This window comes from Mauremys reevesii, linkage group 4 (genome assembly GCF_016161935.1).
Source record: "Mauremys reevesii isolate NIE-2019 linkage group 4, ASM1616193v1, whole genome shotgun sequence".
NCBI classification, from domain to species: domain Eukaryota; kingdom Metazoa; phylum Chordata; order Testudines; family Geoemydidae; genus Mauremys; species Mauremys reevesii.
This window is the reverse complement of record NC_052626.1, coordinates 112790638-112804846: the sequence shown is the minus strand read 5'-3', so window position 1 is coordinate 112804846 and position 14209 is coordinate 112790638. Positions and strand designations below refer to the sequence as shown.

General features: G+C 41.2%; 2 protein-coding genes and 1 non-coding gene across 5 annotated transcripts in view; 1 reads left to right on the top strand and 2 right to left on the bottom strand.

Moving 5' to 3' along the window:
- RNH1 (ribonuclease/angiogenin inhibitor 1) overlaps positions 1–1599 on the bottom strand; it is a 37187-nt gene extending 35588 nt beyond the window's left edge. The window contains exon 1 of the mRNA XM_039536312.1: positions 1518–1599. Coding sequence (XP_039392246.1) covers positions 1518–1584 — 67 coding nt within the window. The 5' untranslated portion in view covers positions 1585–1599. The remainder of the gene's footprint in view (positions 1–1517) is intronic.
- Positions 1600–6259: 4660 nt separating this feature from the next.
- Positions 6260–6332, bottom strand: TRNAA-AGC. Its single transcript has one exon. It is a non-coding gene; the product is annotated as a tRNA-Ala (tRNA).
- Positions 6333–6575: 243 nt separating this feature from the next.
- LOC120404491 overlaps positions 6576–14209 on the top strand; it is a 183976-nt gene continuing 176342 nt past the window's right edge. For all 3 annotated transcript variants that reach the window (XM_039537179.1, XM_039537175.1, XM_039537173.1), the window contains exon 1: positions 6576–6731. The gene's annotated coding sequence lies outside the window, so the exon portion shown is untranslated. The remainder of the gene's footprint in view (positions 6732–14209) is intronic.

The following is a 14209-nucleotide window of genomic DNA, read 5'->3' as shown; positions in this document are numbered from 1 at the left end:
CTGCACTTCAGTATTTGTCTGAGGTAACTTGAAAAATACCATTTCTTTTATTTATCATTTTTACAGGGCAAATATTTGTAATAAAAATAATAATATAAGTGAGCAGTCTACACTTTGTATTCTGTGTTGTAATAGAAATCAAGATACTTGAAAATGTTGAAAAACATCCAAAATATGTAATACATTTCAGTTGGCATTAATTTTTTTAATCATGTTTAATTTTTTTTATTTATTGAGTTAACTGCGATTAATTGACAGCCCTAATTCCAAGGTATTAATTTCTGTTACACACAAGTGCTCACTAACCCAAGGGAGACAGCTGGATACGGAGATCCAGCCAAGGGTTAATGAAAGGCCTGCTGAAGCAAAACCCCTTCCCTCCCACACTAAAATAAATTCCATCAAGGAAATTAAAGTTGAATGGCTGTGATCTACACCCCTGCAAAGCATGGCCAGGGCTGATGACAAATGATAACCATAGAGCAAATCAAATTGCTTATTGCTCAGACTCTGAACATATTCCGTGTGATTCCAGGAACTAGAACAAATGGCAAGTCTATGGCAGTATTATGACAGGACTAACTCCCCCTGCCAAAACCACCTTTTTAGGCCAACCTCCTTCTGCCATCAGAACCCTATTTCTCAATTCCCCAACTTCCCTTTCCCCCAGTGTCTCCAACTGGGCCCCTATCCCCTCTCACCTACCCCAACCTCTCTGCTGTCTTCCATAGTTCCCTCCAGCCATCCAAACGCCATACCACCCAAAAAGAAGGCTATCCTCATTTGGAGCTCCTCTGACTCCCCCCTGCCCCCAAATCTCAGCTTCCCTGGCAGTGCCACTGTTCACCAATACACCCACATTACACAGGATGCTGTCCGACAACTGAGACACCATTTTTCCTCCCAGCCCCTGGCTGCACCCCAGTCCTCTTGGTTCCATCTCCTCCATTACCTTTGACAATCTTTGGTGGCCAAGGGACAGTCAGCCTTGCTGGCTGGCTCCCATTTTAATTCATCAGGGGGACCACCAAAGGGAAGCCTCTTCATGGCACAACACACTGCCCAGTCCCCCAGCCAAGAGGGGCTCCACTGATGAAGTGAGGTGGATGGGTGGACTTCAGCTCGCTCTTTATTAAGAAGCGTCTGGGAAAACCTACCCACAGTGAGCAGGGATTCCCCATGCTCAAAGGAAATAACTGGTAAAGATTGGTAGGGAGGGACTCCAGGTACAGTGATATCCTGCCTGGTAGGAATGGGTGAGGAACACCCAGACTAGGCGGGTGGAGATCCAGGGTACATCTACACTGCAGCTTAAGAGTGAGCCTCCCAGCCTGGGTAGACAGCTTCATGCAAGCAGAGCTTACACTAGCACACCATAGATATAACTGTGCGAACATAGTGGCACTGGCAGAGTCTCGGGCTAGCCAGCTGAGCTTGGATCCAGCATGGTGGGTGGACTTGCATTATAGTTAATAATGTGTCTAAATCCATTTCTTGCCATTAGAATTCGGTTTTACCTCTTTTTCTGATCCAGAAACACGGTAATCTCCGAAGGCAAAAGGAAGGTAAAAGTCTGGCTCCCATACAGTACTTGTAGCTGTACTAAGGCACTGAATGTACTAGAACTAGATGTAGCTTATGTTGAGAGTCAAATACATGATCACTTCCTCCTTTGTTTGCATTAGCCTTTTCCTGCTCCAAATCTACTTGCTGCCTGAAGACACGTGACTATTGCACTAAAGCTTGTGGGTGGGGAAAATCCAAAGGCTTCTGTCTCTCTTCAGTAGGTATCAGACTGGAAAAAGCACCCTGCGGAGGGGCAGTCTGATAGTCTCCACTTTCAGGGATAAAATTTAAATTAGAGTGGGAGTTGGAAAACGACTAAATTGGAAACACTGCTGCTGTAACTAGTTGACCCCTGGGGGGTGGAGGGGGAAGTGTTCCTGGAACAGGGAACTGGAGATTAAGAAGACAACAACATAGCGAAGGGGAAGGCAACAAACGTACACTACCAGAATGTGACTATTGAAAATAGGGAGTGGCCAAATGCATGCCCACCCCAAGCACACTCCAGTTCCCAGTGCTGCCCCAGATAATGTAGTGATTGATAGTGTGGTGTAGCTACTCCAACATGTCCAGGTAGAAAACTGGTTATTTTGACATTAAAGGTTGCGACCAAAAGTAACAAATAATACCAAAACTATTACATTTTAAAAAGAAAACATGGACTATGTCTGGAAATGGTAATAAGGACATATACAGAACCTGCCAGGATCACTGGTCCACCCTGCCCCTTTGGGCTGTACAAGCAGCCCAAAGGGAGCAGTAGCCAGCTGCAAATCCTCAGCTGTGGAGTTCCCTGGTGCATGGAAACCCTGATAGCACAATCAGGTCCCACTCCATGACTGGGGTGCCCAGGTGCTACTGCTCTACAAATAATAATAACGTACCAACCATCTAAACTAAATCTTCTGCAGCCCCTGTGCAGGGGCATGTTGAAAGTGGGGAAGAAGAGATGTGGTTTGGGGATCACTGCCAGCTAGTATAGAGTAGAATACTCGGAAGCTACTCTAACCTATGTCAGGGTAGCAAATCAAGGAGTTATAAGTAGTTCCTTAAGGCACATCCATCGGTGCTGACCCAGAGAATCTAGCCCAAAGATTTGAATACTATCAGTTCATACATTCCCTACCAAAAATCTATGTGCAAAAATTAACTTTAGACACTCAAATAACACTTTCAACTCTGACCCGTTTTCCTGCTATTATGCAATACAATTGCTTAACAATATGCTAGCTAACAATGATCTATAGCATGAGAAATAAGTGAGAGAATAACTATTAATAATTCCAATCTCATGTTGTTCCATAGCAGAAAAGGTAATATCTGAAGATGTGTCTTAGTTTCAGATTAGTATTAAATAGAAAAGAGTGTGCTTTGGGTAATAAGCATAGAATTAAATAACTACATACAGTAATTGGAATGTTTATGCTTTAGTTAGAAGATGTGTGTGCAGTACACCCTGAAGAGCATTGATGATGTAATTTAGTCAAAAACTATAATGCTACTGTAGCTGTGTTAGTCAATAAGAACAAAACCACTTGCAATGGGTTTAAGAATGTAGGTAAATATTCAGAATAATTTTCCATTTCAGCTATGGAACAAGTTGCCAAGGGAGACTGGAACTGCTGACATTAGAGCTGATGAAAGTTACTGGAAATTTTGTCAGGGATGTGTCTGAGATAAAGAAACCAATCTTGTCACAGCACTGGGGAATGGATTAGATGACTCAGTAGAGAAGACCTTTCTAAACTACATAAACTAGCTATTTAATCTATCAATGATGTTTCTAGGACTTTTTTTCTCACTTGATATTTCAAATGGCATGAAACTCTGTAGGAGCTTATAGAAAACTTCTCTGGCAGCCTGCAGAGGGCATTGCAGGCTCAGTTTCCTTTACTCCTGTGACTGAACTCTACATGATGCTTTTATTTTCCCTGTGGCTTACGTGTTTCAATATCATCCAAGATTTTGCTTGGATTTTGTTTTACTCACTGAAACTGCATCATGAAAAGCTATCATGGAGAGTGAGAGCAGCTGGTCCCTAAGAACAAGTTTACTAGAGAAATGTTCTGCATGTGGTTTGCATAGCTGCTGATGAAAGAGGGGAATTAAATGGATTTTGCTTTCACATTAAATACCGGTGTAAATTTATATATCTTTACAAGACAGTTTTGCTGACATCTGGATAATTAATATGTTTATGGAATCAGAAAACCTGAAGATTTTATGAGACCACTGCAAAATCCCAGGCTAGATAAAAAATCACACACTTTGTATACTTTTTGAGCTCTGCTTTGCAATTGTGTTAGTCAATATTCTCTGTTCATTAATAGTATTGTAGTAAATCCATGGTTACCTAACATTTTCTGGATGTTACTATATTAAGCACCACTTAATCACTTTGCAATGGCCAAGAATCCCCTTTCAAGTAGAATTTCTGGTAATGCTATCCCATTTGAACTGTTCCTTCCTCAGTTTCATAGGACACTTGCCATTAAAGTCATTGTCCTGAGTGGCAAAGATACTGTACTAGTACTTTGAAAGATTTCTGTGGAGACCTCCAGTTGTCATATTGTAAATTAAATGTTACGAAAGAAGCTGAGTGTTTTAATTGTTATGCATGTGTAGGTGTTTGTAGCTCTTCTCCAGATTGTAGCTTGCAAACAATACATTTTCAATGTAGAGAAGTGCAAAAGTGAAGCAGCAGCTAGCAAGATCCTGCAGAAAGGCACAACTCATACTTCATATGGTGTATACAAAATATCTACACATGACACTGATGCAAACAAACAGAAGATAGATACCAGTGCCTACTCGTTTTAAAAGTGAGTTGTGGCTATATTGCTCTCTTTGATGAAATAGATTAAAAATTAAAGTGCAGTAATTCACAGTCCACTGTTGATTTTTGTAACTCTAAAGACCAGTTTGGCAATCTCATGGAAGTGTAATGTGTTCCAACCTGGTGGATTCAGAGAGTATGTCCTGAACTAGGTCCCTCATTCACCAGCCGTGGGGCTATCACACAGGCACTGCTTTTAGCCCTGATGAAGAAGCCAGGATTCTGTCACCTTCAAAGTACTTTCCCCTCTATGCACAGAGTGGCAGTGATGAGTTTCACAGGGTGCCACATCCAGCTCCCCTTACTATGAGGAGGATCATGGAGGTATGAAGACTTTGATGGTAGAAGAGGTATCAAGAGGGGGGAAATAAAGACACCTTGGAACAACCCACCCCAAAGTGTTAAAACATTTAATTAAGTGATGCCATTTATTTATTACTGTTTGTGTTATACCTATTGTGCTAGGCACTGTACATACACATAGTAAGAGACAGTCCCTGCCCCAAAGCACTTACAGTCTAAATAACCAAGACAAATAAAGGAAGTAGTAGTACCCCCACTTTGCAGAGCAGGGACAGAGTGATGAAATGATTTGACTAAAGTCAAACAGTAAAATTTCTAGCACAGTCAGGATTAGAGCTCAGATTTCCATCCCTCATAAATCACCATCTAAAATAAATCTGAAAACTGTTAATTGAATCCTTGAACAAAATGCTTATGATTTGTTAATTCTGGATTTCTGAATGTTCAAAAGTTAAACTCCTAGACTATTAGAAGTTGAAGATAATTGGAAGGGTAATTAGTTATTCAATAAGGTCTCCTATTGGACATGTGAACTCTTGATTTGATTTTTCACCTTAATTTCAGTTTCTAATTATTACTTGGATTAAAAAAGATGAGTTTCTTTCTTTTAAATAATTATACTTGTTAAATGTGAGTAATGATTTTCACAAACCTATTTCTTCTTCGTTGTAATAGTTGAGTATTTTTGGTGTGCCCATTCTAATAAAACCAGTCTTCCAATTTTTCACCATGAATATCTTGTCTTTATTTTTCATTATTTCTGGGCTGGATTAATGTCCTGGGTGAAGCAGATATTTTTAATCTTGCAAAATTCACCACTAAATAGCATTTGCATTTGTTAATGATTTCCTCAGGCTCTTTTAAAGATTCCTCACTCTCGGCAAATGGTGCCAAAGATAAGAACGGATGTTACCGGATTGACAGGTTTCAGAGTAGCAGCCGTGTTAGTCTGTAGCTGCAAAAAGAACAGGAGTACTTGTGGTACCTTAGAAACTAACAAATTTATTTTAGCATGAGCTGTAGCTCACGAAAGCTCATGCTAAAATAAATTTGTTAGTCTCTAGGGTACCACAAGTACTCCTGTTCTTTTTACCAGATTGACAGAATCACCTAGGCCAGGTGGCATGGAGTGCAAGGCATCCAGCTATTGTCTGAATTCCCCAAATCATGCACATAATGATCATTTTTAGAGCATTGCAGGGTTTATAGCACTGCAAACCAAATAGTCAGACAGAGCTATCTGGGATGGATTTTTTATAAAGTGGAGATCAGATTGGAGAGCAGAGATCTCCTCTTATTTGTTTATGGGAAAGGAACAGTCACCTCCTCCCCTTGTATAAATAATAAATGACATAGATAATTATAACTAAATGCAATAATAAAGTGGCAGCTGTAACCCCCACCCTCCTTGTTTTGTTTTGTTTTGTTTACAACGGAAATGATTGGTGGCTCGCTTGATTTAAATTATTTAGCGGTATTGAGCCCCCGTTTTTTTTTCGGTAGGACTTGCTCTCATTTAATGAAATTATGAAAACACAAAAGAGAGAACCTTGTTGGAGAATGCGGGCATCGATCCCGCTACCTCTCGCATGCTAAGCGAGCGCTCTACCATTTGAGCTAATTCCCCACCTTGAATAAAGTTTGACTCTAGAGCCCTTTATAGTCTCACTCCCAGCTCGCGAGCCTTCACCGTCCCCGAGTAGGGGAGAGGCGCCGCCGCACAGTCACTGACCATCCTATGGAAATAACCCACCGGCCTCAGGTGCCGGGGCTGTAGTGGGGGTCGGCGCCAGCCGGAAAGCGCGGGAGGAGGAAGGACTACATTTCCCGAGATGCGTCGGGCGGATCGCGCGCCTGCGCAATACGACAGCCCCCGGGATGGGAGAGGGAGGCGCGCGGCGCGGGGGCTGCCCGCTCGCTCGCTCGCTCAGTTTCATTGTGAGAGACGCCGCTGGCGGGGCTGGAGCCAGCAGCCGCTCGCGCCCTAAGGAGGATGCGCAGCGGGGACGCCGCCCTCTGCCCAGCGGTAAGGAGCCGGCTCCCCGCGGGGCAGCGGCCGCGGACCCCCCTCCCGCCGCGGGCGGGGCTAGGAGCGTGTGGGGGCTCGGCTGCCCCAAGGACTGGGGGTAGGATGGGGCGCCCCTCCCCCCCCCGCCTGGAGCTCCTGGGTGTCTGGGGGGTAAAGGGGCAGGGCAGGGGTGGTATGTGGGGGGAGCGGGCAGGGCAGGGGGTGGGGTATGTGGGATGATGTGCGGCTGATGTGTAGGGGTCTGCATGGGGGTGGCATGCAAGGGGTTAGGTATGGGGGTGATGTGCACGGGTCTGCATGGTGGTATATGCAGTGGGGGTGGTATATGGGGGGTGCGGTGTATGCAGGGCACGAGGTGTTTGCGGGGTGTCCATAGGGTTCTGTATGGGAGCATTTCTATAGCAGAGCAATGTGGCAGGGAGGTCTGCCTGGGGACATGGGATGTGAGGGGCATATAGGCATAGATAATCTATGTGAAGGGCTTATCTGTTGCATGGGGCTACAAGGTGCCTGTATCTATGGGGAGGCTCTGGGTGTGTAGCTATGGGGGTTTTGAGTGTAGTGTATTTTCTGTACTCTGTCTATATGGTGCATATATGTATAGGGAGTTGTAGAGAGAGTATGTAACTTACAGCTCAGGAGTCTGGTAAAAACCACTGTAGTTCAGGGCACGTTATGGCTTTTATGGCCAGTTGCGGATAGGCAGGGTGAAGTGTGTATCAAGAATGGGGCCTGGACTAAGGTGAAAAAGTTCCTATATTCAACCTAAAAACTGAAAGAAAAAAAGAATTCTTTCCTGTTTTTGCCTTTGTTAGGGGAGGATTTGGAATTCTTATGAATAGAATTCATTCAACTAGTCCTCTAAACTTTAAAAATGTAGAAACAGATTCTCTTCAAATATTGGAAGGGAGGGGTGGAAGTGGTATTGGTGCGGGGTTTTCATTTTCCTCACTGGAAAATGATCTTCTGACAGCTGATCTGAACAGTCTGCATGCTTAAGGATTTTACAAACTAGCATTGGTAACTGGGTAGCATAACTTTCTTGGTATACAAAAAGGTTTGGTGTGGGTGTTAAACTCAATGCCAGAAAAGTCTGCACTGGAATGAATGAATGAATGTATTCACACAGAGGGATCTCTAAAATGTTCACAGTCTATTCACAGTCCCTGCTCATGACCACAGTGCCATTTCTTTCTCTGATTTATACATCTTGATTTGTATTGACATCAGGTTGGTATACCAGTATTCAGAGGTACAGTACCTGAACTTGTATTATTTCTCTTGTCGTTATGTTTTCCCTCGTGCTTGAAATAACTATATAGAAAAATAGAACCTGAATTCTGGGACCTATGCTATGTGAGTAATGAGATATTCTTACTTAAGAAACTGTTGCATTAGTTATGCTAGTATTAAAATAATGATATTTAATAAAAGAGGTTAGTAGAGCTTTCTTAAGGCAGAGATATGAGACAATCTTTGTATAAAGTCATTCATACAAATATAGAAACTGTCTTGCTAGACAAGAACAATGATCCATCCAGTATCTTTTCTGCTAGATGTCTTATACAAATTACTTTTGAGTAAATCACAACAAATCCAAAACAAAAATAAAAAAGCAACAAAAAAGTGTAATGCATCTGACCAATTGGGGGAATGCTGTCTGATTTAAGAATTTCTTCCTGACCCCAGCTGATGATCTGATGATGCCCTGAAGAAAATGACTGAGAGCTTTTGCAATTTTTATTTTAGTTTAGTGTAACTACAACTGCAATTACAAATGCATGTATCTAGTGTGTTGAGTTTTAAAAATCTGTCTAAATACTATCCAGCAACATCAAGTTCCATATATGACGTATACTTACATTTAAAATGCTTCCTTTTTAGATTTTATTTTGCTCCCATTTAATTTCTCTTTCTTTCTCCTTGTAGTAAGGGACTTTTTTCTGCTTCTGTATTCTTCTTGTTTCTATAATGTTTGGTACAAGATAACCAAAACTGAGCACAGTGTTCAAGGCAAATACATATAATTAAATATCTGTATAAAGGATTGTCCATAATACTTTCTAACCTCCCTTGATAGCTGCCTAACATCTTAGTTGCTTTGTGGACCATGGCTGCATGCTGAGATGTCTTTATTGAGCTGTACATGATGATGCCTAGGTCAAAGGAAAAGATCTGGTAGATTATCCAGTCCATCAAACTCATCAATATATGTGAGTGGTTTATGTTGGTCTCTCCGTTGTGTAGTATTTTGCATTTATCTGGATTAAGTTTAATCTGTTACTTTGTCCCTTTGCCCAATTTTAATTCTCCCTAGTTTTAAAAGTTTGAATGACTTTGTGCTCACTATATTTTGCCTCTTCACTTTTCCCCCCTTGTCCAGATTAACTACTATAGTACTGATACCTGAGGCAGCCTGCTATATTAACATCTTTCTCAATTGAGACTTGTATATTCTTGTTCTCTTTCCTCTCTCAAACAGTTTCCAATCCATGAAAGGATTCTGCCTTTTCCTTCTGCTTACCAGATTTTCTTAATAGCTGCTTGAAGGACCTTCATCAAAACTTCTTGAAAGATTAAATTATCTCCCCTTTTTTGTCCCTTTATCCACTGTTGTCACATTTGAGAGAATTCTGGTATGTGAGAGAGGCGTGACTTTAGTTCCACAGAAGCTGTGCTGGCTTATTCTTATCATAATTACAGTATCTCCATCTTTGTGAGGTATTACATTCTTTAGTACTATTGTTATTTTTCTCAGTAGTGAAGGAAAAGCTGATGTATAAACACAGTCCCAAGACTACCATTAATATTTTCAAGAGACATGTTGGGCCTTCAGCAATTAATTTGTCGTCTTGCTCCATCACTTCTATCTCTGATATTGTTTCACCTGCATCACTCATAAAGAGTTACCTTAGCTGAGGTGTTCAGCCCTAGTTACCCGTGAGAAATGATGTGCATGCACACTCTTTAGCTTCTCCACAGTCTTTGTCTTCTTTACACCCTGCTGGTTTAGAAGACTCCAGGGACTTGCCTGCAGCTTTTTTTTTCTGTCTTTCGATATTCTGAAGCATCATAGTGTTTGTATGTACCCCCTTACTAGTTTACCACACATACCTTCCACATGAGTGGTGGTTGTCACTGACTGAAGTTTTTGGAAATTAGTCTTGTAGCTAAATTGCTGAAAGAGTTACTTTAAGCAGTCACAAGCCCGTATGCTGCATTTTTCTTAGACGCTACTAGATTAGGTGCCGCAGGCCAGTTGCTATGTTATTTGTGTGTTTCCTGTGACTGAGTCCTGACTGCCAAAATTGGTGCATCAGTGACTTCAGCTGATGAAATGTAAAAGTGTTAGGGGGCTTTAAAAGGATTAGCTTGTTCTCGTCAGCTCAAGCAACTGTTTCTCCCATACATTGATTATGTATTTTAATAACGTTTGATGGCTGGTTGCTTTTGGGGGAACTCTCCTTGCAGCTGAAATCCTGCTTTCTTTTTCTCTGGAAAGTGACTGTACTAGAGTGTATAACCGTATCTTTATAAAGTCAAATAATCATGAAAAAGGGATACTAGGACAGTAAAATTTGAAACTGAAAGCTCATTGGTTTATCTGTGGTTGCATTTGAGCTTTATATTTCTGCAGTGGTTGTGCTTTCTTTTTCTGCACTTAATTACATGTGCTGTAGTGGTTCAACTCTGTGTTCACTGTGTGAGTGTTTCTCATGGGTTTGGAACTTGTAAACATGGCAGCTTAACATCAGAGAACAATCTCAGCAAATAGATCTGAATTCCTAAGGTAAGACAACTGGTGTTTCTAATGATGTCAATGGATTTCAGTGGTTCCCTTTAGTTCAATATTGGAAAGAGTGCCCATTCCAATATTGGAAAGGACAACTCCTATTGTGTATATTTTAAAAAGTAAAAATAAATGTTCACAAACATTATTATTCAGATAAGGCTAGTATATGCCCCAGAATAATTGCCTGCTGTTCATGTACCGTAGCTTTGCAGTTCTCAGTCAGAAGGTTGAACACATTCATTTATCTGCTAAATGCATTGGAAGATAATTGGCAAGAAGGCTTGGGTATTCCTAGAAAGACACTGATGTCTTGGACAGTCCCTGTTTTCTTTTTCCTGTCGTTTTTTTTTCTGCCCTTGTCATACAGCCAGGCTCATTGGGTAAAGGCTTTATAGAAGACCAGGGATATTGAGAACCTGTGTGCCGTGGCTGGACTGATGCTGTTCCAGCAACACTGCATGAAATGTTAAATCTGAATCACCATACCTGGTAGCTCTATTAATGGGGGCCTAGTTCAAGCAATGTAAAAATAATTCCAAGATAAAGTTAACACTGAGTAGAGTCAAACTGGGAGGATTTGCCTGCTCTCAGTCTGGTGCTGTGATGGGTAATGGAGTTTTGCATTGGCTACAATTTTTTTTTTTAATAGAGATATTCCCATCAAAGTTAGACATGAGAAAAGTCTGCTGCTAAACACACATGTAAATGCATCCTTATTGAGAGAGCAGTACCCAGTTCAGAATTTACCAGTCATTCTGTAACACTTTTTAGCAATACAGATTAAAATTTCTGTTTTTTGTTTTTTTTCCCCCCATACTGGTCCAAAGAATACAGAACTAAGTATCCAGCTAGTTAAGCAGATGTTAGCACAAACTATGGTGTCTATAACAAACTCAAAATATGATCAATGCTAAACAAACAGCGCAAACACAACATTGTTTGCATAACAAACCGGAACTGATATTCAGAAACACAACAAATCTCACCGCCAGAACTCTAGTTGCCTCTAGTACAGGGGTTCTTGAACTCTTTCATAGCGTGGACCATGCCTAAATACAGATATGCTATCTGGTGGGCCAACTGCCCTCCTGTTCCGAATCATGCAGACCATCCCCTCCCATTTCTTATTGCATAATATCCCTGTGGTAACATCAGCAAATGCTTAAGTAGAAGAGAAATATTAATAGTTCTTACTGCATTTTTAGGTGTTTCCCCATGCAGTTTAGCAATTGGAAATAGGGTACAGAAGCCAGCACTAGGTAACCAGCCACCTCTGCATGGACCACAGTTTGAGAATCTCTGCTCTAGCCCTTGAGGCTGTAGCCATGGATTGTCAGGAGCAAGGACTTCAGGCTAGATACGGATTCAGTGTATGCACCAAGACCCTCCACACTTAAACAAATGAAGCACTTGCCCCAGCCTCTTTTAGTTCAGTAGTTTTATGTAAACGACTTGGCTCCAATCCAGGGAAAATGTCTCTCATATATCTGTACTAAGAACTCTTGAGAATATGTAAATCACAGTCTCTAAATTAAGCTTCCTCTTCAGTACAATCAAATTGAACAGAAACACACACTGGATGTATTTTTGACAGTGTTCTTAGGCATGCGTAGCTCATCTCTGCCTGGTTCATGCCAGCTTTGCCTAAGAGTCTCTGTTAGTACAAACACTCCCTTCACTGCTTTAGGCCCTGCTGGCTTTCTGACAGAAGAACTAATGCCAGCACGCGTAAAAACACTCATTTATTAACACCTTCAACAGTTAGTTGATCCCTCTTCCACTCTGAGAGGCGGGGATGGGATTCATTTGGTCAGCAATGTGGAGTGTTTGCGTTGCCAGTGAGCTTGTAATAGCTGAAATGACCAGCAAAGCTCCCTCAGCGTTCCAGCCCCTTTCCTGCTGGCTTTTTTCCCTCATCCAGCTGGCTCATCTCTTAATAGCTTTTGTTTGGGACTGGCCAGCAGGCTTGCATTGTACTTTTACATTCCCATTCCCAGCTGGCATGTTCAATTCCTCTTTGGGGCCAAATGCCGTCTCTGCCCTGCAAGCTTCCTGCCAATGCTGATCTTCCTATTCCATTTTGAACCCTGAAAAGGGGGATTCTCCTTTCTCTTCCTACTGCATGGTAGTTCGTTAGTCTTCTAGCTAGGAAGTGTTTCTGAGTGAAACGACATTTTACTAATCAGACTTAGTTTTGCACTATATATTTTCAAAGAATATCCAACTGCAGCCTTTTCCCCTCTGATCAATAGCGATCTTACTAGTTGATGTCTACTGTGGGCTCATTTGTGGAACAAAGTTACAGTGCTAGTTATTTGTGTATTGCACTTCTGGTATTCTCCAGGGGTTTACTACAGAGGGGAGAGGTAGGGGAAGTAGTGAAATGATCTATGCTAGCTCAGTCAATTAATCTCAGTAAACTTACGTGATTAACTCAGAAAAATTAATTGCAATTAACCACAGTTTTAATCACACTGTTAAGCAATAGAATACCAAATGAAATTTATTTAAATATTATTGGATGTTTTTCTACGTTTTCAAATATACTGATTTCAATTATAACACAATACAAAGTGTACAGTGCTCACTTTATATTACTATTTTTGATTGCTAATATTTGCACTCTAAAAATGAGAAAAAACAGTATTTTTCAATTCACGTCAGACAAGTACTGTAGTGCAATATTTTTATCATGAAAGTGCAATTTACAAATATAGATTTTGTTTTTGGGTACAGTTATGTAACAAAAAAAAAGTCAAATTTTAGATCCTACAAGTCCACTTAGTCCTACTTCTTGTTCAGCCAATCACGAAGACAAACAATTTTGTTTGCATTTATGGGCTATAGTGCTGCCTGCTTCTTATTTCCAATGTCACCTGAAAGTGAGAACAGGCATTCTCATGGCACTTTTGTAGCTGGCATTACAAGGTATTTACGTGCCAGATATGCTAAACGTTTGTATGCCCCTTCATGCTTCGACCATCATTCCAGAGGACATGCTTCCATGCTGATGACGCTCATTTAAAAAAAAAAAAAAGGATTAATTAAATTCTTGGCTGAACTCTTTGAGGGATAATTGTATGTCTCCTGTTCTGTTTTACCTACATTCTGCCATATATTTCATGTTGTAGCAGTTTCAGATGATGATCCAGCACACGTTGTTTGTTGACAAAATGCAAAGAAAGTACCAATGTGAGATTTCTAAAGATAGCTATTGCACTTGACCCGCGGTTTAAGAATCTGAAGTACCTTCCAAAATCTGAGAGGGACTAAGTGTGGAGCATGCTTTCAGAAGTCTTAAAAGAGCAACACTCCAATGTGGAAACTACAGAACCTGAACCACCAAAAAATAAAATCAGTCTTCTGCTAGTAGCATCTGACTCAGATGATGAAAATGAACATGCGTTGGTCCGCACTGCTTTGGATAGTTATCGAGCAGAACCTGTCATCAGCATGGACGCATGTCCTCTGAAATGGTGGTTGAAGCATGAAGGGACATATGAATCTTTAGGGCATTTGACATGTAAGTATCTTGTGACGCTGGCTACAACAGTGCCTTGGGAATGCCTGTTCTCGCTTTCAGGTGACATTGTAAACAAGAAGCTGGCAGCATTATCTCCTGCAAATGTAAACAAACTTGTTAGAGTGATTGGCTGAACAAGAAGTAGGACGGAGTGGACTT